Below are 23247 nucleotides of genomic sequence, written 5' to 3'. Positions count from 1 at the left end.
GTAGAAGGGAAAGAAAAAATTCTGTGTGTGCACACAGGCATGTGTGATCTTGCATATATTTTTGAGAGTAAGAGACAGAGAGATTGATTTCAGTGTGGTTCCTGTAACAAAGCCATATTCTAGTTAGATTTTTGTTTCTGTATTTTTTTGCTACAGTTATTTATTTTGCCATAATAAATTATAATGCATTAAAATATTATAAAGACAGATGATTCCAATTATTATGGTTATTTCATAGTATATACACAGTATATATTTAATTATAATATGTGTTTGGCATTATTAAATAATAATTATTATGAATAGTAACTATCAGAATACAAACACAAAAAGAGAGATTTTTATCTCTCATGAAAGAAAATTAGAAATAATTTTAGACCAATATTAAGATTCTCCAACAATTTAGTAGTCTACTGTTAACAGTCATATCCTTTCTACACTTTTGTTATAGCTACAAACTAATCAGCGCCCAGAGACCAACAGGTCAGCTAATGTTTTTTTGTTTCTTTCTCCAGCTTTATTGAGGTATGATTGACAAGTAAAACTTGTACATATTTAATAGATTATCTGATGTTTATCAATGATTGACAAATAAAAAAATGATTTCTATGAGAACTCTAATTTCTGAATGAGATCTTGCTTCCTCCTACTTTTTACTTAAAAAAAAAAAGGAAGATTAAACGAGATTACTAGTAGAGTCTCCACTGTGGTAGCCATTTTGGAACTCTATTTGGCAATATTTATTAAAATGGAATATATATATACTCTGTTATGATCAATTCCACTCCTGGATATGTACTTACCACATAAATGTACATACAAAAGCCACATACAGGAGTGTACAAGACAGCAAAAATTCATAACAGCTCCAAACTGGAAGCTACCCAAATGTCCTCAGCAGTAGAATGAATAAAAAACTTGAGGTATAGTGAAAGGACAAATAAAAATAAAAGGCCCAATCTTTTTATACCGAAAATGTTAAGAAGAGATTTCCCTCTCTTTTTCCTTAGAGCATTTACTTTTGAAAGTTTATAAGTACCTTCTCTTTGAAATATAGGTAGGTATTTTGTCAACTTTACGGCCCAGGAATGTCCCTTCTGAAGATCTGAGAGCCGTTTTCACCGGCTAACTTCATGGGCTCCTGACTCTGAGCTGCCAAACTATGTCCTATCATAAAGATAAGACACTGGTTTTTCCTCTGGGTGAAGCCAGTCTGCTAAAGCCGGGGAAGTGAGATTCCTGTCTTTGTGCTCTCTTAGCGAACTGCTGCTCGTGCTGCGGGTCACATTCTAGTTTAATACTTATTCAGTTAAAAACTGCTTTCTTTCTCAACTGCTTTGTGGAGAGATTTTCTGGACTGGGAGAAGATTTGCTTTTACACTTCCCCAACAATATAGGAGCATAGGGAATGCACCCATATTTAACAATGAAAGTGAATAAACCACTTCTTTGCACTGTGCAAAACAATATAAATTTCACAAACACAATGTTAAGTGCAAGATGTCAGATAAAAAAGAGCACGACCGTGTAATTCCATTTAAATAGCATTCTAAATTAGGCAACACTCATCTCTAGCACTGAAACTCAGGACAGCGATTACCTGGGGGGATGTGGATTATAGTGACTAGACGGGGAAACAGAGTGGTTTCTGGGCCGTTGATAAAGTCCTATGTCTTGACCTGGATGTTAGTTACACAGATGTACTCACATAAAATTTTATTTTTCAAATGCTTCTGATTTCTGCATGTTTCTGTATGTATAGTAATAACTTCAAAGTTTTCAAATATATTTTTTAATATTTACTCTTTGGTTCCAGAATTATATTTTTAAGATCACTGTAGTCATAAATATGATTTTCATTGTTTCTAAATGAAAGAATTTTAACTAAAACTAAAAAGGCACATTTTGTTTTCTGGACTTCATTCAAATCTTACATCTAGGTAAAAGAATTTGATTTTCTATAAATTGTAAGGGGCTATATTATAGTTATGAAGAAAGAGATATCATATCTGTGAGTAAATCCTAATTTCATATAATGAGATAGTAAAGGAACCAGTAACTATTTTTAAAGTCTAAAATTGTCCAAATTTATAAAACTTATATACAAAATAGGTCTTTAAGAGAAAAAACAAAGTTTTTTTCTCTAGACTCCAACAGATTTTAAATTAATTAAAATGATAACACTCTGGTAGTCTTGTTTTAATCAAGATAGAAATTAAAAACTGCAATGAAAAGCAGAACATCATTTACTGTGTCACTCTATGTGATTAAGCTCTGTGATAAGTTCTAGATTCTAGGAATATAAAAAAAATTATTGCCTCAGGGAACTCAGACTCTAATGTGAAAACCAGACATGCTTGTTCAAGTAAGTAACATAATGCAAATGGCTGGGAACTTTAATATGAAAGGTCACTTAAATTTCTGTTTTCTGTATTTCAGTAATCCTTGCTCACCTTGAAAATGTCAGATACTGAGAGAAATGTTTTCAAATTTCATAATATAAAGAGAAACTTTTAAACTCTACCATTGTGCATTCCTTCCCTAAAGACACCCTCTTCCTCCCCTTCCCGTTTTCGTGGGCAGGTATTTGAGAAGTTGTTTGCTAAGCCAAGCGTCACTGCTATACCTTCATTAGTCTCATCTACTTGTACATATTCATATACTCAGGCTTGTAAAATAATGAAAGATATTAACCAAAGATTACTCAGTCTAAGAATATTTAAAATTTTGCAAAATTCTACCATGATAAATGAAAGAATTCACTTTAGATTTAGGAGATGAGCATTTTGGACTTCTAAAAGGTAATTCTTAAATGTGAATGATATTAGTAAATTGAGTTTCCTTTGTGAGTATGAACAGTTAGAAAACTGAAGTATCTAGCTCTGTGTTGATCAATAAAGTTATAAAGGACAAAGATTGTAATTATTATCTTTTCAAGAAACAATTTAATGTTAGACGCTATTAAAAACATGTTTTAATACCGAGCTAAAATTTATCTCACTGACAACAAAAAAAAATGAAATTTTTATTCTTTATTTTTATTCTTTATTTTACTTATTGCAATAGCCAACAGAAAAATAGGTATTTTTAAAAACAAATATCACAATCACAGCAGACTGTTTTTTAAAAACTTTGTTATCTGTCAAATTTTATATATGTGTATATCAAAATGTGAATTTGTAACTTTTGGAATGCAAGCTCACAGAAAGTAAGAATTGCATCTTTTAGGGATATTACTTCCTCTTTCCATACTTCCAATCATAAATACATTTTGCAAATGATAAACAACGCTTCCTCTTTTCAGTATTACATTATAATCCCATATCTCTGTAAACAATTTCCTGGCAGACTGAATTTGGACACATCTGTTCAACGTCTAACCCTCAAATTTATTTTTGTTACAATGATTAATCAAGTTCATTCTAGCTATATGGCTGTAAGGTGAACACCATGCTGAAACAACAGTGAAGGCCACCAATTACTATATTTCATGCATTAGTTATTATTTGTACTAATTAGTATTGCTTTTACGTACCTTTTTGACAAAATTTCTGACTTCTCTGAATTTTCAATAGACAGGATGAAAAGGTTAATAAACCAGGTCAATGAGTATTGGTACATGGGCTCGATGTTGGCTAAATCAGCAATAGAAAAAAACAGGATGGTGGAATGAACGGCAATAGGTCGATAGCCCATGCGGGTGCTATCAATCTTCTTCTCTGTCTCTTCGGCTACTTCCTGCTTTTGAGAAATCTCATTAGCCAGAGCCTTGGAGGAAGATAATATCTTAATGGCAGTTTCATCTTCTAATATATTGCCTTCCGAAGATGAAAGAACTTCTAAAATCTTGTCTTCTATTTCTTTTAACTGCCTGGAATAAAAAAAAATTTCTCAGAAGAAGAAGAAATCATTAACAATCACTTCACATATATATTCTTTTATAAGAAACAGAGAGCATGTAATCTAAAGAAATACATCACATTGTGACAAATATCTGGAACGGTGATGCCATATAATTAATTTCTTATCTTGCGAAATGTCAGAAAGACAGGTCTTTCTGCTCCACTTCCCTTTCTAATGATCGTTTATGTGGTAACTGGAGAGAGAGAGTAAGCCCATCTACTCTGCCATCAAGTAGCTCAGCTCCCAATTAAATAGAAAGTATCACTCCATTTATTTTCTGAAATTTTTCATGATTTATAGGGCATTACCCTTTCTACCTGTGACATAGATACCACAAGCAGAAAGTGATATGCAACATATTCATTCAGACTATGCTTCAGCGAAAACAGGTAACCTCAGCTACATAGTGAATGCTAAAATTTTTGTGCTAAAACTTGGTGGAAGAGTTGAAAATACACTGCCTTGACTTGTGGCAGGCCTTCTAATCCTTTCAGTGCCTAAGAACTTGTATGTAAAAACTATACTCTGCAATGCAATTTTCTAAATTAACATACAGACTGTAATACCTTTTATCTTCCACTCAAGTCTTTCCATTCAATGCACCTATTAAACCTAACAACCTAGATCTTTAATATGTACTTTAATTGATTCTAAGTGATCTTGAAACAAATGGCAAAAACACTACAATATTGTAAAGTAATTAGCCTCCAATTAAAATAAATTAAAAAAAAGAATGATTCTGTACTTTATAATGTATAAAACCTTTTGTTTTCAGCTCCTTGTAATATCAAGGCTTGCTTTTCTTCTTCAAGATCTGGCCTTTCTCGAGCTACGACAATTCCCAAAAGCTGATCCTGCATCCCTTCAGAAGTGATCATGAAGTTTAACAGTGTCACCTGTAAAGGAGGGTACGCAACAACTGCATCAGTCTTCCTGCTGAGAAGGCGTCTGCTTATGTGCTTCCAATCCTAACCTTAAAGTTGACTCTAACATCACAGTAGTATACGTGAGGGGCTTCCCTGGCGGCTCAGCACTAAAGAATCCGCCTGCAATGCAGGAGATGTGGGTTTAGTTCCTGGGTCGGGAAGATCCCCTGGAGGAGGAAATGGCAACCCACTCCAGTACTATTGCCTGAAAAATCCCATGGACAGAGGAGCCTGGTGGGCTACAGTCCATAGGGTTGCACACAGTCAGACACAACTGAGTGACTGAGTACAGTGTGTGTGAAAAGTAAAATTTGGGGAGACCGTGATTAAGGATATAGACAAACTATGTTGTTGAATTAAAACCTGCAAAAGTTTCTCATGCTCATAAATGTAATATTGCAGAGAGCTGTGTTTGGTGATCAATTAATTCTTATTTCAAATTCATCCAACTTCTGACAACCCATTAATCCTAAAATCAATTAGAATCTGGCTGCAGGCCAACCTACATGTTGGCTGGACCGGCTACAGTCCATGGAATTCTCCAGGCCAGAATACTGGAGTGGGTAGCCTTTCCCTTCTCCAGGGGATCTTCCCAACCCAGGGATCGAACCCAGGTCTCCCGCATTGCAGGCAGATTCTTTACCAGCTGAGCCACCACGGAAGCCCTTAAGGCGCCTGCTGCTGCTGCTAAGTGCCTAGTGGTGTCCAAAAGCAAAGGAGATAAGAGAAACAAACAGAGACTTAAGAGAAAAAAGAACACAGTGATGACTTGTCATGAGTACATATTAGGTTTGCCAAAAAGTTCGTTCAGGTTGTTCCTAACGATGTTTCGGAAAAACCTGGGGGCTTCCCAGGTGGCTCACAGGAAAAGAACTGCCTGTCAAGCAGGAGACCGGGGCTCAATTCCTGGATCTGGAAGATCCCCTGAAGGAGGAAATGGCAACCCACTAGTGTTCTTGCCTGGGAAATCCCATGGATGGAGGAGTCTGGCGGGCTACAGTCCATGGCGTCACAAAGAGTCGGACACGACTTAGAGACTAAACAGCAGCAGCAACCACAACATCCTATAATGTAATCATATCACAATATAGCACATTGTGTTACGGGACATTACAGTATGATACTCAGCCACTATTGGGAACGAAGGAATACACAGTTCACCAGCATCCATCAAGATGCAGTCTGCTAACCCTGCTTCATCTGATCAGCATTTAATCACTCTTACACACAGGTCTCTGCTGCCTGAGTCTTAAAGTTACCCCTCTCCTGAGTCTTTGCCATAAGTGGGAAAGTAATCATGCTTAGGTCTCTCTTTTTCAAAAGCAAAAAACAAATCATCCACACAATCGCTTTCAGTTCTTGAAGGATCTCTCTTTGTGCCTTCATAACTATTAAATGCATAACTGAAAATGTCATTTGTATATTCTTTTGTCTATGCCTCACTTCATTCCTTAGTCCTCTACAATCTGCTCTCATTCCTGCCTCTACATACCCATCAATACTCACAGCAATAAATTATAGCAACTTTCTAGCTCTGGTCACCAATGGATCCACAAGCCAATAAACACCTGACCTTGGCTTAATTTGACCTCCCTTGTTCCCCTGCTTTTTTAGGCATCTATCGTGCAGTCTTCTGCCTTCACATCTCGAATTAAGGTCTGCACCTGTGTCCTGAGCATCACTTCCCACTCCTCCCTTTCACATGCCTTTCAGTGTACCTACCTTGACTGTGAAATCTCAGACACACAGACTATAAGCCATCTGCATATGCTTCAGCCCTGACTGCTGAGTTGGGAGAACTTGTGTTTTCCCACCTTCCTTGTAAGAGAATTATTTCCTGGGAGCAGGAGGTGTAAAACAGCTCCTTGTTACCCCTGTGAAGTGATGTCCTCCTCCACCCGCAACCAGGCACCTTGTCCACGGTACTGTCCTCCAATCAAACCTCTCCCCCAGCTTGCCCCATGGCAGGCCTTGGATGCCACCAAGTGTGATTACATAGGCATAATCATACATTTGTATGGAATAATAAGCAACAATCCTTTAAATTGAGCAATCAAAAATGATTCAATGTTGTCATGCAATTCTCTACTGCTTCAGAATTTAGTCATGGAAAAATTATCATTAACGTTTCTAAGAGATTTTCCCTGTGGGGCCGAGAAGCCAAGAACACAGATTACATTCGTTTCAGTCCCCAGACCAGCATCACAGTGCTCAGAGGAATGTCTGTGTGAAAACTTTTACCTCAGACACACAGAGGGGTTCATTCATATTCCATTAACGTTAGATCTTTTGACATCAAGATTTTGCAAATCTAGTCATTTTGCTAACAAACATTTAAAACCACACAAATATGGCTTCAAATTTTATTTTCATTTAGATTCAAATGAATTATAGCAGCACAGTATCATCCCCTGGGTACTTCTGAAAGCAAAAGGTACATAAAAGATCCTAAAAATAAGATCAAGAGGAAGTATTTTAATTTGTAAATGAAAGCAAGTAACTGCCTCACTATGTTTTCTAATCCCTCTTTAATCAATCCCAGCAATTAAAAATAATGAAGCAATAAGACACTCTAGGGATCTCAAGGATTTCAATAATGAATCACAAAATAGTTCCCTATCCACAGTGGTTTATGGCTTCAACTATAACTAGTTATTACTAGACATAAATTATTATTTATGTTATCTGTGATATTTTCATAAATTTTACTGAAAAGTAAAAAAAAAGATGTTCCATGTGATTTATTTAAAAAGCTTTTTGGTAATGCAGCTTCAGGATTTTTATTTTCTTTTATGAGTCATTCTTTTCCACTTAAATTTGAAAGTTAAATAATAATTCTAATAGTTAACAATCATAATACTATTGCTGGGTCTTATTATAAGCATTTTACATAGATTATTTAGTCTTCATATCATTCTATGAGCTGCTGCTGCTGCTAAGTCGCTTCAGTCGTGTGTGGCTCTGTGAGATCCCATAGACAGCAGCCCACCAGGCTCCTCCGTCCCTGGGATTCTCCAGGCAAGAACACTGGAGTGGGTTGCCATTTCCTTCTCCAGTGCATGAAAGTGAAGTGAAAGGGAAGTCGCTCAGTCATGTCCAACTCTTAGCGACCCCATGGACTGCAGCCCACTAGGCTCCTCCATCCATGGGATTTTCCAGGCAAGAGTACTGGAGTCGGGTGCCATTGCCTGCTCCGACTCTATGAGCTAGACACTGATTATTCCCATTTTATAGATGAGGGAACTGAGGTACAGAGAGGTTAAACAACACAGCCAAAGTCACACAACGGTAGGTGACAGACCGAGATTTGAACCAAGGAAGTCTAACTCCCGACCATGCCCTTCACTACTAGCAGATATTGCCTCTCCTAGTAGTACTTAACACAATTTTTAGGTGTTTAGATAACATATTTATTTTAATAATTAAAAACAGTGGCTAAGAATTTTCATATTTTAACATTGTGTTTTTAAAACTAAGCTCAAGGGTCACTCCACCTTTACCCAGTCTTCCAGGCTTCCCTAAATGTCCAGTCTAAAGTGTGTCCCCAACTCTGAATCCCGCTATGCCTTTCTAGTCATAAACAATAACATTATTTACAGTGTAAGCCTCTTGCGAGCTTTTCATCTTTCATGTATTTTCACCTTTGAGGGCATAAATTATTTCATTTTAGTGTTTTCTCTGGCTCTATAGAGAGATGCCTATGTTAATTTAAATATTTCTAATAATGAACAGTGTTCGAAATCTCTGGATAAATCTTGTCTCTATATATGTTTCCTTCAAAATCTGAGTATTTCTTAACGTCCTGTCCTCTGAGCGGACGTTATAAATGAAAACTATCCTTCCCTCCCTCATTCATTCATTCTACAAAAAATTTGTCAAACATCAAATGCCGACCACGGCTGGGAACTGGAAATAATGAATGGAATAAGCTCCCGAAGCTTGGTTACAGTTCAACATCTCAAGTCATTTTAGTCACTGACTATAATTTTAACTTTACTTTTTAAAGGAATGTTTAGTATTTTAAAGGAACAAGTGATCAAAAACAGTTCCTTTAGGTAATTACATAAAATCAGATAGCAGCTGCCTTATTCTGAGAAAGCATGGAGCTCTGTTCCTGAATCCTCATTCTAAGAATCAGCATATTATCATTTATGGTGAAGAAAGAACATGCATGTGTGCCATCTATTTTTAACAGTGAAAATCTAAGAATACTATTGATTGCAGAAATTAAATTATCATGGTCTTTCGTCACTGCATACTGAAGGCTCCTTTATTACTGACATGCACACACAAGAACAACATTTGGAAATTATTATAGCAATTTCAGGAAATGCCAAACAAGGACAAAATCCATTTTACTTAGAAAGACCTGTTTTCCTCATGGCTCAGGAGGAAAATACAGGCTTGCAAAAGCTGATACAGAAACATTTATTTTAGATACTGGCCTTTACTGAAGTTTCAGGAAGATAATGAGGATTTCTTAGCTTGGTAGTAATATAAAAGCGGAAGTCTGGTGAATATTCAATGGTAGAGTCCCCAAGTCGTATGCATGTACTTCCACCCTGCTTAAAGGTCTGTTTTAGTAGAAGAGGTTCCAGGATCGGATCCAGTTCTTCTCCCACATTTTCTAGCAACACTGGAATAAAATCAGAAAAAGATTTCATGTTATTTTAAATAGTGACTATAAACTTCCAACTCTCAAAATTCTTTCAGCCTTCTAAATTGCTGCTGTTTCTGGTTGCCCATAAACTATTTTTGTCTTCTGAGTATAAAGAAGTGCGCCATACCATCATTAAAAAGTCCACAAATAACAAATGCTGGCGAGAGTGTGGAGAAAAGGGAACTCTCCTTCGCCGTTGGTGGGAATGTAAATTTGTGCAGCTACTATGGCAAACAGCATGCAGGTTCCTCAAACAATTAAAAATAGAGTTGCCATATGATCCTGCAATCCCAATTGAATTCGAAAAGATACATCCACCTCAATGTTCATTGCAGCTCTACTATTTTTAACCTGATTTACTCACTATCGCTACACTCACAAACACTGGGCGCCACGTTGCCTTTCCTCATCATCCTCACAACTTTGAAAAGCATCCAGTATCATTATCCTAGTTTTACAGATGAGGAAACTGAAGCAGGTGACTACAATAAAGTTTTCATCTAGTGAATGATAAAAGCAGGAACTTGAACCAAGCAATCTGTCTCCTTACACAGCTCTCTTAACCACTATGTGATACTGCAAGCATTGAAAACTATATTCATGACTTCTATAATTTGATAGGTAAAAATCACTATCAAAATTTGTATTTTGGGCTTGATGCTTTAGGTGCTCTTTGCCTAACTATACTTTTCCTTCTAGAAACTGTATGCTAAAATATTTGCCTATTTTCCTGTCCTGGGCATGTTTTCACCATTAGGTTTAGCTGCAAGTGATTAAAAAAACCCAAGTAATAGTGACGCAAGCAAGAAGGAATTTCTCTCTCATGTAAAGGGGAGCCTGAGGTAGTCTGCCCAGGACGAAAGGACGGTGTGTTTAAACTCTCAGAGAGCCAAGCTCCTGCTGTCTTGCTGCTTCACCATTTTTGGCATATGGCTTTATCTTGGGGCCAAATTAGTCTTTCAAAGAAAATGCACATTGCAATCATCAGGAAAAAAAAAAAAAGATAAAACAGAAAAGAAAGAAGTATCGTTTAAGGGTATTTTCAATCACAAATGGCACTTCTGCTTACATTCACAGAAGTTAGGAAATGTATTCCTTTACTTTGAATGGAATGTGCCCAGAAAAACACAGGAGATGCTAAAGGTAAGGAGGCAAGAATGATTATTAGGGAACAGTGGGCACCAATTGTCACAGTGTGTTAGCTTTTTAAACTTTATTTATATATTTTTTTTTAATTTATTTTTTTTTTTATTAGTTGGAGGCCAATCACTTCACAACATTTCAGTGGGTTTTGTCATACATTGATATGAATCAGCCATGGATTTACACGTATTCCCCATCCTGATCCCCGCTCCCACCTCCCTCTCCACCCGATTCCCCCGGGTCCTCGGGTTATCGTTACCATCTTTCTAAATTCCATATATATGCATTAGTATACTGTATTGGTCTTTATCTTTCTGGCTTACTTCACTCTGTATAATGGGCTCCAGTTTCACCCATCTCATTAGAACTGATTCAAATGAATTCTTTTTAATGGCTGAGTAATATTCCATGGTGTATATGTACCACAGCTTCCTTATCCATTCGTCTGCTGATGGGCATCTAGGTTGCTTCCATGTCCTGGCTATTATAAACAGTGCTACGATGAACATTGGGGTGCACGTGTCTCTTTCAGATCTGGTTTCCTCGGTGTGTATGCCCAGAAGTGGGATTGATAAATATTGTTTGTAGCAAACATCACCCCCAGTTTTCTGCTTGGTTTTAAATCTGTTTATATTTCTTTTTAAAATTCAACTTTTTGCTGTAGAAATTCTCAAACTTTTTTCAGAGGTAAAAAAAAAAAAATTTCTTGCCAATTTCACCCAATCTTGTTTCATCTATTCCTTATCTCACCCTGGATTATTTACAAACAAATCCCAGTCACCATAAAACTTCATCTGCAAATATTTGAGTAGGTATCTCTTAAAGTTAAAGACTCATATTTAAAAATTAATATATCTTAAAAATTATCAGTAATTCACAATTTCATCAAATATCAAGTCAGGGGATATGTTTACCCATTGTTTTAAAATACGTTGATTAGTGTTTGATTGCTAAATTGGGATACAAATAATCCATAAATTGTGATTGATATTCTCTAAGTTTCTTTTATATAATGTTTCTTGGCTTAAATTATAAATTTGTAGAGTTCATTCTATTATTCTTTACCTTGAAATTTTTTCTCCATTGTATATTTTCTTAGAAACTTCTTTTCCAAAGACAACTTAGTTATTCCCTTGTGTTTTATTTTAGCATTTAGGTCTTCTCTTTTTGTCTTTCATATTTAACTCTTTAGATCATCTGAAGCATACTTTGGTATAAGGTGAGACTATGGTTTGATCAGTGAAAAAACAATGCCTTACTCAGGCCTTTTGTTGTTTTGTGTGTGTGTGAAATTTTGTGATTTCTTTACTCTGCATTGTTAAAAGTCATCCGAGGTTTTTGTTTCATATGTGCTGTGTGCTAAGTCGCTCAGTTGTGACCCCATGGACTGTAGCCCGCCAGGCTCCTCTGAACATGGGGATTCTCCAGGCAAGAATACTGGAATGGACAACCATTTCCTTCTCCAGGGGATCGTCCTGACTCAGGGGTCTAACTCGAGTCTACTGCATTGCAGGTGGATTCTTTACCACTGAGCCACTGTAACTGACATCAGTTTTTGTTTTTGTTTTTTTTAATGAATTATCTACAATATATTATTCCCTGCTGGCTCAGATGGTAAAGAATCTGCCTGCAATGCGGGAGACCTGGGTTCAATCCTGGATCAGGATAGATCCCCTGGAGGAGGGCATGGCAACCCACTCCATTTGAGTGGGTTCTTGCCTGGAGTATTCTTGCCTGGAGAATCCCATGGACAGAGAAGCCTGGCGAGCTACAGCCCATGGAGTCGCAAAGAGTTGGACACAACTGAGCTACTAACACTACACTACTATCTACATTATCCTATGTGAGACTTCAAATTACTAGGGAAAAATGTACATAGTGTGTTCGGCTGTATAGCATATTGCATTCAAAGTCGATTAATCAATTACTAGGCACTTACTGACTACCCTCAAAGAGCTGGTGTTGAGAAAAAGTTATATACACAATACTAAGGTCAGTTGTAGAAATCTGTAAAAGTTTTAGTCTTGGCACTTGATTGAACAGCTTGAGAGAGATGTCATAGAAAGAGGTGTTTGAACTGCATATTAAATTTGAAGGAATTCACCAAAATGATGGAAGAGTATGGACGAGATGTGAAACTGTCATTTTGTTACATGTACTGCCAGCTGCCCTGTATTCCCGTCTAACCCTCATCCCATGCATAATCTCTGTCTCTCTCTTTAAACCAATAAGCTCAAAGACAGCAGAGGCCAAGTCTGTATTTTCATGCTGTGTTTTCAGTGGCCGTGGCAGTTGCAAAATAAATATTCGTAAGATGAATGACTGAACAAAGAAATGAGCAAATGAAAGAAACACTGAGCCAGAAGTAGTTCTGCCCAAGGAAGGCTCAGATAATAATAAGCTTTGCTGTAAATGCAAAGAACTTTTTTCACAGAGTTAATGCAAAGCCATTAAAAGCTCCTCTATACAAACTGATTTCTTTTTAAAAAATTAAAAAAGTATTCTTTCATTTTTCCAGCTTTATTGAAGTGTGAATTGGTTAACTTATCAGAATATTAACCTGAATAACATTCTACACACACCTTGACCACTGGTGTAGCTAATACAGATGTACCTTTATTTTCTAGAACATTGGCTTTCAAACATTTTCTTTAAGCAGCAGGATACTTTTTTCAAAGAGGATTCTATCTTAAAGCTCAATATAAACAACAAAAAAGGGAGGTCTGCAGACGCAGGTGGGTGAAGGCAAAACCTCTGCTTTGTCTACCCAGGCCACCTGGCAGGGATCAGAAGTCACTGTCCTGAAATAGGTCAAAACTTAAAGAGAACTTCTTAAATGGTAGAATCTTTAGTTGCTTATGTTTTAAAATTGTAATAGTAACTGATTCTTTTACTTGAAGGCTAAATATAAAAACAGTTATAAAATCTGCCATCTGTTTCTCTTTCTATAATAGGTTTAAAACTTTTCATTTCTCTCTGATGATTAATGTTAGAAGACATTGTGAATAATCATTATCCATTTTTAAAGTATTTCATTCCAAAAAGTAGGTTAAAGCAACTGTGAGTGACAGAGAAAGCACTGGACAAAGGCAGAAGATTTGGGGACTAGTTTTAACGCTTCCCTGACCTGAAGACACAGTCATAGTTAAACCACATAACTAACATCTTCTGTCAGCTTACATACCTTGTTATTAAAATGTAGTGGATATTAGAATTACTATTAGATTTTAGACTTTTATGGTCACAACTCCAAGTAAGAAATATATTTTAAATCTTGATCTACTATACACATGTGCATATAAAACTTTTAAAACTTCATGAAATAATGCTTACTCTATGCTATAGAGCTTAATGTGCTTCACTCCACTGCATTTCATTTACAAATGCTGGTCACAACCCCTAAGTTGGTTCTCTCTCCTACAGCTGTGACTCATAGTTAAAAAAACACTGGACAGATTGTCTGTATGGCCTTTCTCATTATACAAACTATATTATATGTAACTATGTATGATTCTAATGTAATTAAGAGATAATATAAGAAAATGTTGGCTTAAAACTCAACATTCAAAAAACTAAGATCATGGCATCTGGTCCCATCACTTCATGGTAAATAGATGGGGAAACAATGGAAACAATAACAAACTTCATTTTCTTGGGCTCCAAAATCAGTGCGGCTGGTGACTGCAACCATGAGATTAAAAGACACTTGCTCCTTGGAAGAAAAGCTATGACAAACCTATTAAAAAGCAGAGATGTTACTTGGCCAACAAAGGTCCATCTAGTCAAAGCTATGGTGTTTCCAGTAGTCATGTATGGATGTGAGAGCTGGACCATAAAGAAGGCTGAGCACCAGAGAATTGATGATTTTGAATTGTGGTGTTGGAGAAGACTCTTGAGAGTCCCTTGGACTGCAAGGAGATCTAACCAGTCCATCCTAAAGGAGATCAGTCCTGGGTGTTCATTGGAAGGACTGATGCTGAAGCTGAAACTCCAATACTTTTGCCAACTCATGCGAAGAGTTGACTCATTGGAGAAGACCCTGATGCTGGGAGGGATTGGGGGCAGGAGGAGAAGAGGACAACAGAGGATGAGATGGATGGATGGCATCACCGACTGGATGGACATGAGTTTGAGTAAACTCTGGTAGTTGGTGATGGACAGGGAGGCCTGCGTGCTGCGATTTATGGGGTTGCAAAGAGTCGGACACGACTGAGCAACTGAACTGAACTGAACTGAAGGACTGAAATGAACTGAACTGATACATAAACCACATAATAAATCCTCAAACAAAAAACTGATATAAGTTGATTTTATCAGACATTGTCATAAGTACCCAAATTACAGTAATCATTTCTTCCTTGCACAGAATATAAATGGGTAAATTGAGTCTCAGAAAGGTGACTGAAGCAAGTACTGAATAAAAGAGGCAGGTACTCTGATTCCAGAGCCAGTGCACAGTGGTCCTAACAAGGGTTAGTGAATTATGTCCAATTTCTACTTTTATAACAGATATATTGTCTGGTCCTGCCCATTTAATAAGCAAAATATCTGATACAGAGATCAGGTTGTCTCTTTTTTGGTAACTCCGTATCATTATACTATAAGAACACCAGTCGGATGAATGAAATACTACCTGTGTAGGTGTTTGTGTGTCCATATACACAAACACAACATTTTATAGGTAGACTTACAGATTTTTTCACCTCATTCTTATCCAAAACAAGCTTAAAATTGCAATTAATATATTGGTATGCAAAAATAAACTGTCAGTAAGTCTATTTGGTATATCTGTTTTTATTCTTTCCATGTGTCACTGGTTCTATTAGCAACTGGGATTTGCTTAACTTGTCCTGGGGCTAAACATGTTGTCCTTTCCTAATGTTGACAATTTACCTGGTCAAGTAAATAGTCAAAATTTGATAGATAATATGGATTCAAAATGTGACTAATAACCCCAACGTACTCAAATCATAAGTACTTTGGTTTACGTAGACAAGTGTGGCCTGTGTATAGAACTTCATCGAAAAATTCTTGGCATGTTTTTAATTTCTCCATTATAAATGGCAAGTCAGACACATAAAATGCATACCCACTTCTCTGCTACTTTTGTAGGATAGGTAGCGAGAAGAACAAAGAAATAGTTGGAATCATGTGTTAAAATATTTTTGGCATATCAAGTGGCCCTTTTCATTGTAGAAGTAGAGCTATCATGAGAACTAAGGAAGGGCAAACAGCAGACAAAAATTACAACAGCTAAATTAGCTACACTAGGAATCAGCTAATTTAAATTAGAAGACGCATCCCAAACGAATCTTGAGACAAAGAAAGCATCCTAACCTGTTAGAGCTATAATCTCTAAAGTTCTCACTTGATTCATTATCAATAATTAATGAAAGATATTAACAAAGTAATCATTTAAGTTGAGCCTGGCTCAAATACTTTTTAAAAAACCCTATGTTATTTTGGGTTTACCTGGGCCCTTTCCAGATATTTCTGTAATGCATGTTTATTGTTCAACTACATACCAGGGGTACCAAACTGGATGCAATTTTCCAAAGTTCTGACATAGTCAGGGTCACTTAATTTAATTAGGTGAAGACTATTGGTTTTTTCCATGTTCTTGATCCATTTATTAGCCTGACCTTGAGGATCTATCATCAGAGGCCACCTTCTTGCGTTCCTGAAAGGGAAAGGAAGACAATGCTGGTCAGGTCACAATTTGTCTCTATTTAAAGATGCATGCATCACTTTCTTACAGTTTATACTTTATAGTGTTATTTTATTTTGTAACTTGTTTTGAGAAACTGTGGTTCTTGAAGCAGAGACATTTAAATTGAACAGGCTACTAGAATGACAACTATAAAAGCCATCTGGCAAACTTAACACAAGTTCTTTTACTCCTTTTGGAAAACTGCAATTTCTTAAATGTTAAAGGATATTTTTGAAAATGTTTACTGTTCTTGCTACTTAAATCACAATGATAACCGTCAAGAGTACCAGAAATCAGAAAACTCTAGTTCTTCACTAAGCCCTGCTGTTTATCACTCTTGTGACCTTGGGCAAGCCACTTCATTTCTTCATCTTCTATCTGCTATCATTTGTTATCATTATAATGATATCATTTGATGTCATTATATCTGCTTTTATTTGCTATAATTTGCCATCTATCAAGAGGCAAAGAGAAAAGATGGAGACATCATATCTCTTTAATGGTCTAAAAAAAAAAAAGATGTGAAGCAAAATTGTGTATCATCTAAATAACCTTCATAGGAGAAGGCAATGGCACCCCACTCCAGTACTCTCGCCTGGAAAATCCCATGGATGGAGGAGCTTGGTAGGCTGCAGTCCATGGGGTCGCTAAGAGTCGGGCACAACTGAGCGACTTCACTTTCATTTTTCACTTTCATGCATTGGAGAAGGAAATGGCAACCCACTCCAGTATTCTTGCCTGGAGAATCCCAGGGACGGGGCAGCCTGGTGGGCTGCCGTCTATGGGGTCGCACAGGGTCGGACACGACTGAAGCGACTTAGCAGCAGCAGCAGCAGCAACCTTCATGATGACAATCAACCCTTAAGTGTTAACACAATTGTTGACCCAGTAACTTCAAGGACTTGTAAACTTAATGTCACATTTGTATTGGATTGGTCAAAAATTCATTCGAGTTTTTCATAAGATCTTATAGAAAAACCCAAGTGATTTTTTTTTTTTTTTTTTTGCCAATCCAATAGTTCACTACATACTTGCCCAGAGATTGTGAGCTTCCTATGGACAGAAATATATTCTATGAAAGTCAGGATCTGCCCGATGAGAGAGCTCATACTTATTGCTTTATTCTCACTCATATCTCCTTTTTAGGACAAGAACAAGAGCAGTGAACCAACACAAGGCACCCAGTTTACAGTTCAGGGTGTTGCTGGGTCACAAAGAGTTAACCAGTTTCAGCCATCTGGACATAGTATCCAATCACATAGCTTTCTACTTTCTGTGAAATGTAAACAGCATTAAGATTACCATTCTTTTTCTTTTTCTTAGAAGTTTCAATAAACACAAGTTGTCACTTTGGCCAGTTTCCCTAAAGATTCTCTCATACTCTTCCATAAGTGAGCAGAGCAAATTCATGCAGAGCATCAGAAGAGCAGGAGGAGGAAATAAAAGGTGACTGGGACAAAAAAAAAAAAAAAGCTGGGGGTGAATCAGGATAATATATTCATTTCCATCTCATTATAATACAAACTTAGAGTTTCATTGGATAATTTGTCCCAAATGGAAGTAACCACAGTTCTCCAATATTAGCATTATATAATGTATTAATCAGCTTGGGAAGCCATAAAAAATACCACAGACTGCCTTAACAGAAATTTATTTTCTAACGTCTCTGGAGGCTGGAAGTTCAAGATCAAGGTGCTGGCAGAGGTCTCTGTCCTCGGTTTGCAGAAAACACAGACCTCTTGCTGGGTCCTCAGGTGGCCTTTGCTCTGCACATATATTCATGCTATCTCTCCCTCTTCTTAGGAGGACACCATTCTCACTGGATAAGGGTTCTACCCTTATGACCTTATTTAACCTTAGCCATCACTTTGAAGACTCTGTCTCCAGATATAATAACTTAGTGGGTTATATCTTCAACATATGATTTCATAGTGGGTGAGGGGACAGAATTCATGTTATAATATTAATTATATTGGGGAAGAAATGAGACCAAAAGAATAGTGCAATATCTTAGATGCAACAAACTAATAAAAAGGGGATGCTATTAATAAGAAACTAAAGGAAGTGAGAGTGAAATTAGAAACAAAACTTATATTTAAAATTTCATTCTGTTACACACTTTAGAAATATATTTAAGGTTGGGGGATTATGTGAGCATTAGACAGCATTATGGAAGGAAAGTTATGACCAACCTAGATAGCATATTAAAAAGCAGAGACATTACTTTGCCAACAAAGGTCCGTCTAGTCAAGGCTGTGGTTTTTCCAGTGGTCATGTACGGATGTGAGAATTGGACTGTGAAGAAAGCTGAGTGCCGAAGAATTGATGCTTTTGAACTGTGGTGTTGGCGAAGACTCTTGAGAGTCCCTTGGACTGCAAGGAGATCCAACCTAAAGGAGATCAGTCCTGGGTGTTCATTGGAAGGACTGATGAAACTCCAATACTTTGGCCACCTGATGCAAAGAGTTGACTCATTGGAAAAGACCCTGATGCTGGGAGGGATTGGGGGCAGGAGGAGAAGGGGACAACAGAGGATGAGATGGCTGGATGGCATCACTGACTCGATGGACATGGGTTTGGTCTCTGGGAGTTGGTCATGGACAGAGAGGCCTGGCGTGCTGCAATTCATGGGGTCACAAAGAGTCAGACACGACTGAGCGACTGAACTGACTGACTGACTGATGCTTCCGCAGCTGCAATGGACCGGGCAGAAGCATGGCCAAGAGGAGCTATCCCTCGCCCAAGGTCAGGAGTGGCAGCTGAGAGGAGCAACCCCACGTCCAAGGAGCAGCGGCTGCATGGGTGCAGGAGGGCCAAGAGGAGCTACCCCACGTCTGAGGTCAGAGGCAGCAGCAGAGAGAGGCGACCCCACTCCCGAGGTCAGAGGCAGTGGCCCAGAGGAGCTACTCCACGTTCAAGGTCAGGAGGGGCGGCCGTGAGAAGCTACACCTTGTACAAGGTAAGGAGCAGCGGCTGCGCTCTGCTGGAGCAGCCGTGAGGAGATACCCCACGTCCAAGGTAAGAGAAACCCAAGTAAGACGGTAGGTGTTGCGAGAGGGCATCAAAGCACAGATACATTGAAACCATAATCACAGAAAACTAGCCAATCTGATCACAGGACCACAGCTTGTCTAACTCAGTGAAACTAAGTCATGCCGCGTGGGGCCACCCAAGACAGACGGGTCATGGTGGAGAGGTCTGACAGAATGTGGTCCACTGAAGAAGGGAATGGCAAACCACTTCAGTATTCTTGCCTTGAGAACCCCATGAACAGTATGAGAAGGCAAAATGGTAGGATACTGAAAGAGGAACTCCCCAGGTCGGTAAGTGCCCAGTATGCTACTGGAGATCAGTGAGGAAATAACTCCAGAAAGAATGAAGGGATGGAGCCAAAGCAAAAACAATACCCAGCTGTGGATGGGACTGGTGATAGAAGCAAAGTCCTACGCTGTAAAGAGCAATATTGCATAGGAACCTGGAATGTTAGGTCCATGAATCAAGGCAAATTGGAAGCGGTACAACAGGAGATGGCAAGAGTGAACATTGACATTTTAGAATCAGCAAACTAAAATGGACTGGAATGGGTGAATTTAACTCAGATGACCATTATATCTACTACTGTGGGCAGGAATCCCTTAGAAGAAATGGAGTAGCCATCACGGTCAACAAGAGTCCGAAATGCAGTACTTGGATGCAATCCCAAAAACAACAGAATGATCTCTGTTCATTTCCAAGACAAACCATTCAGTATCACAGTAATCCAAGTCTATGCCCCAACCAGTAACGCTGAAGAAGCTGAAGTTGAACAGTTCTATGAAGACCTACAAGACCTTTTAGAACTAATACCCAAAAAAGATGTCCTTTTCATTATAGGGGACTGGAATGCAAAAGTAGGAAGTCAAGAAACACCTGGAGTAACAGGCAAATTTGGCCTTGGAGTACAGAATGAAGCAGGGCAAAGGCTGATAAGAGTTTTGCCAAGAGAACATGCTGGTCATAGCAAACACCCACTTTCAACAACACAAGAGAAGACTCATCACATGGACATCACCTGATGGTCAACACTGAAATCAGACTGATTATATTCTTTGCAGCCAGAGATGGAAAAGCTCTAAACAGTCAGCAAAAACAAGACCGGGAGCTGACTGTGGCTCATATCATGAACTCCTTACTGCCAAATTCAGACTTAAACTGAAGAAAGTAGGGAAAGCCACTAGACCATTCAGGTATGACCTAAATCAAATCCCTTATGAATATACAATGGACGTGAGAAATAGATTTAAGGGACTAGATCTGATAGACAGAGTGCCTGATGAACTATGGAAGGAGGTTCGTGACATTTTACAGGAGACAGGGATCAAGACCATCCCCATGGAAAAGAAATGCAAAAAAGCAAAATGGCTGTCTGAGGGGGCCTTACAAATAGCTGTGAAAAGAAGGGAAGAGAAAAGCAAAGGAGAAAGGAAAGATATTTCCATTTGAATGCAGAGTTCCAAAGAATAGCAAGGAGAGACAAGAAAGCCTTCCTCAGTGATCAATGCAAAGAAATAGAGGAAAACAATAGAATGGGAAAGACTAGAGATCTCTTCAAGAAAATCAGTTACACCAAGGGAACATTTCATGCAAAGATGGGCTCAATAAAGGACAGAAATGGTATGGACCTAACAGAAGCAGAAGATATTAAGAAGAGGTGGAAAGAATACACAGAAGAACTGTACAAAAACGATCTTCACGACCCAGATAATCATGATGGTGTGATCACTCACCTAGTGCTAGACATCCTGGAATGTGAAGTCAAGTGGGCCTTAGAAAGCATCACTATGAACAAAGCTAGCGGAGGTGATGGAATTCCAGTTGAGCTATTTCAAATCCTGAAAGATGATGCTGTGAAAGTGCTGCACTCAATATGCCAGCAAATTTGGAAAACTCAGCAGTGGCCACGGGACCGGAAAAGGTCAGTTTTCATTCCAATCCCAAAGAAAGGTAATGCCAAAGAATGCTCAAATTACTGCACAATTGCACTTATCTCACACACTAGCAAAGTAATGCTCAAAATTCTCCAAGCCAGGTTTCAGCAATATGTGAACCGTGAACTTCCACATGTTCAAGCTGGTTTTAGAAAAGGCAGAGGAACCAGAGATCAAATTGCCAACATCCACTGGATCATCGAAAAAGCAAGAGAGTTCCAAAAAAAACATCTATTTCTGCTTTATTGACTATGCCAAAGCCTTTGACTGTGTGAATCACAACAAAGTGTGGAAAATTCTGAAAGAGATGGGAATACCACACCACCTGACCTGCCTCTTGAGAAACCTATATGCAGGTCAGGAAGCAATAGTTAGAACTGGACATGGAACAACAGACTGGTTCCAAATAGGAAAAGGAGTATGTCAAGGATGTATATTGTCAGCCTGCCTATTTAACTTATATTCAGAGTACATCATGAGAAACGCTGGCTGGAAGAAACATAAGCTGGAATCAAGATTGCTGGGAGAAATATCAATAACCTCAGATATGTAGATGACACCACCCTTATGGCAGAAAGTGAAGAGGAGCTAAAAAGTCTCTTGAGGAAAGTGAAAGAGAAGAGTGAAAAAGTTGGCTTAAAGCTCAACATTCAGAAAACTAAGATCATGGCATCTGGTCCCATCACTTCATGAAAAATAGACGGGGAAACAGTGGAAACAGTGTCAGACTTTATTTTGGGGGCTCCAAAATCACTGCAGATGGTGACTGCAGCCATGAAATTAAAAGACGCTTACTCCTTGGAAGGAAAGTTATGACCAACCTAGATAGCATATTAAAAAGCAGAGACATTACTTTGCCAACAAAGGTCCGTCTAGTCAAGGCTATGGTTTTTCCAGTGGTCATGTATGGATGTGAGAGTTGGACTGTGAAGAAGGCTGAGCGCCCAAGAATTGATGCTTTTGAACTGTGGTGTTGGAGAAGACTCTTGAGAGTTCCTTGGACTACAGGAAGATCCAACCAGTCAATTCTACAAGAGATCAGTCCTGGGTATTCATTGGAAGGACTGATGCTGAAGCTGAAACTCCAGTACTTTGGCCACCTCATGTGAAGAGTTGACTCATTGGAAAAGACCCTGATGCTGGGAGGGATTGGAGGAAGGAGGAGAAGGGGATGACAAAGCATGAGATGGGTGGATGGCATCACTGACTCCATGGACATGAGTCTGAGTAAACTCTGGGAGTTGGTGATGGACAGGGAGGCCTGGCGTGCTGCACCTCATGGGGTCGCAAAGAGTTGGACACAACTGAGCGACTGAACTGAACTGAACTGAAAGAAACTAAAATGACTCACTCTTCTGTTGCTTCCACATTTTTTAGGTACAATTCCATGTTTGTGCTGTTTCTTCGTCCAAAATGTACCTCTTCCCATCCTCTCTTGTTCAAGTACTACCTACATTTCATGGCAAACTCAAATGCTATCAGTCCACAAAGCCTGTCTTGATATCTTTTCTCATGGAACTTCTTTAGCCATTTATCTATATTACATTTATGTACTTTCACAAAATGATAATATTTTATTATGGTAATTCTATAATTTATTAGCTGCATCACTCAACTAAATTATATATCCTGAGGGAGGAACCACACTGACTCTTCTTTATCCTCTTTTCCTAAATCAAATAAAGTTTGCAGGTGATAATCCACTGAAGTGGCAACAGCAAAAAAAAAAAAAAATCTGACAAAGACCATACAAGTTAACTCATTCTAAACATGGACAGTTTATAAGAGATTACTCCTGAATGAAGAATACTGGTCCAAAGAACACCATCTCAAAATCAGAAAAAAGGACTTCTGGTGGTGACCAAATTTGGCGAAGTTCATTAGAGCCTATCTCTGTCACTGATCACACTGAAGACAGTAGGATAAAATACAAAAACC

At 38.2% G+C, this 23247-nt stretch overlaps 1 protein-coding gene across 1 annotated transcript in view; it reads right to left on the bottom strand.

Moving 5' to 3' along the window:
• The window catches only part of DNAH7 (dynein axonemal heavy chain 7), a 253080-nt gene that overhangs the window by 52644 nt on the left and 177189 nt on the right, over positions 1-23247 (bottom strand). The window contains exons 48-51 of the mRNA XM_043910523.1: positions 16158-16312; positions 9275-9465; positions 4666-4799; positions 3536-3871 (exon numbers count right to left, since the gene is read on the bottom strand). Coding sequence (XP_043766458.1) covers positions 3536-3871; positions 4666-4799; positions 9275-9465; positions 16158-16312 — 816 coding nt within the window. The remainder of the gene's footprint in view (positions 1-3535; positions 3872-4665; positions 4800-9274; positions 9466-16157; positions 16313-23247) is intronic.

This window comes from Cervus elaphus, chromosome 8 (genome assembly GCF_910594005.1).
Source record: "Cervus elaphus chromosome 8, mCerEla1.1, whole genome shotgun sequence".
Lineage (NCBI taxonomy): Eukaryota > Metazoa > Chordata > Mammalia > Artiodactyla > Cervidae > Cervus > Cervus elaphus.
This window is presented reverse-complemented; position numbering and strand designations above follow the sequence as displayed.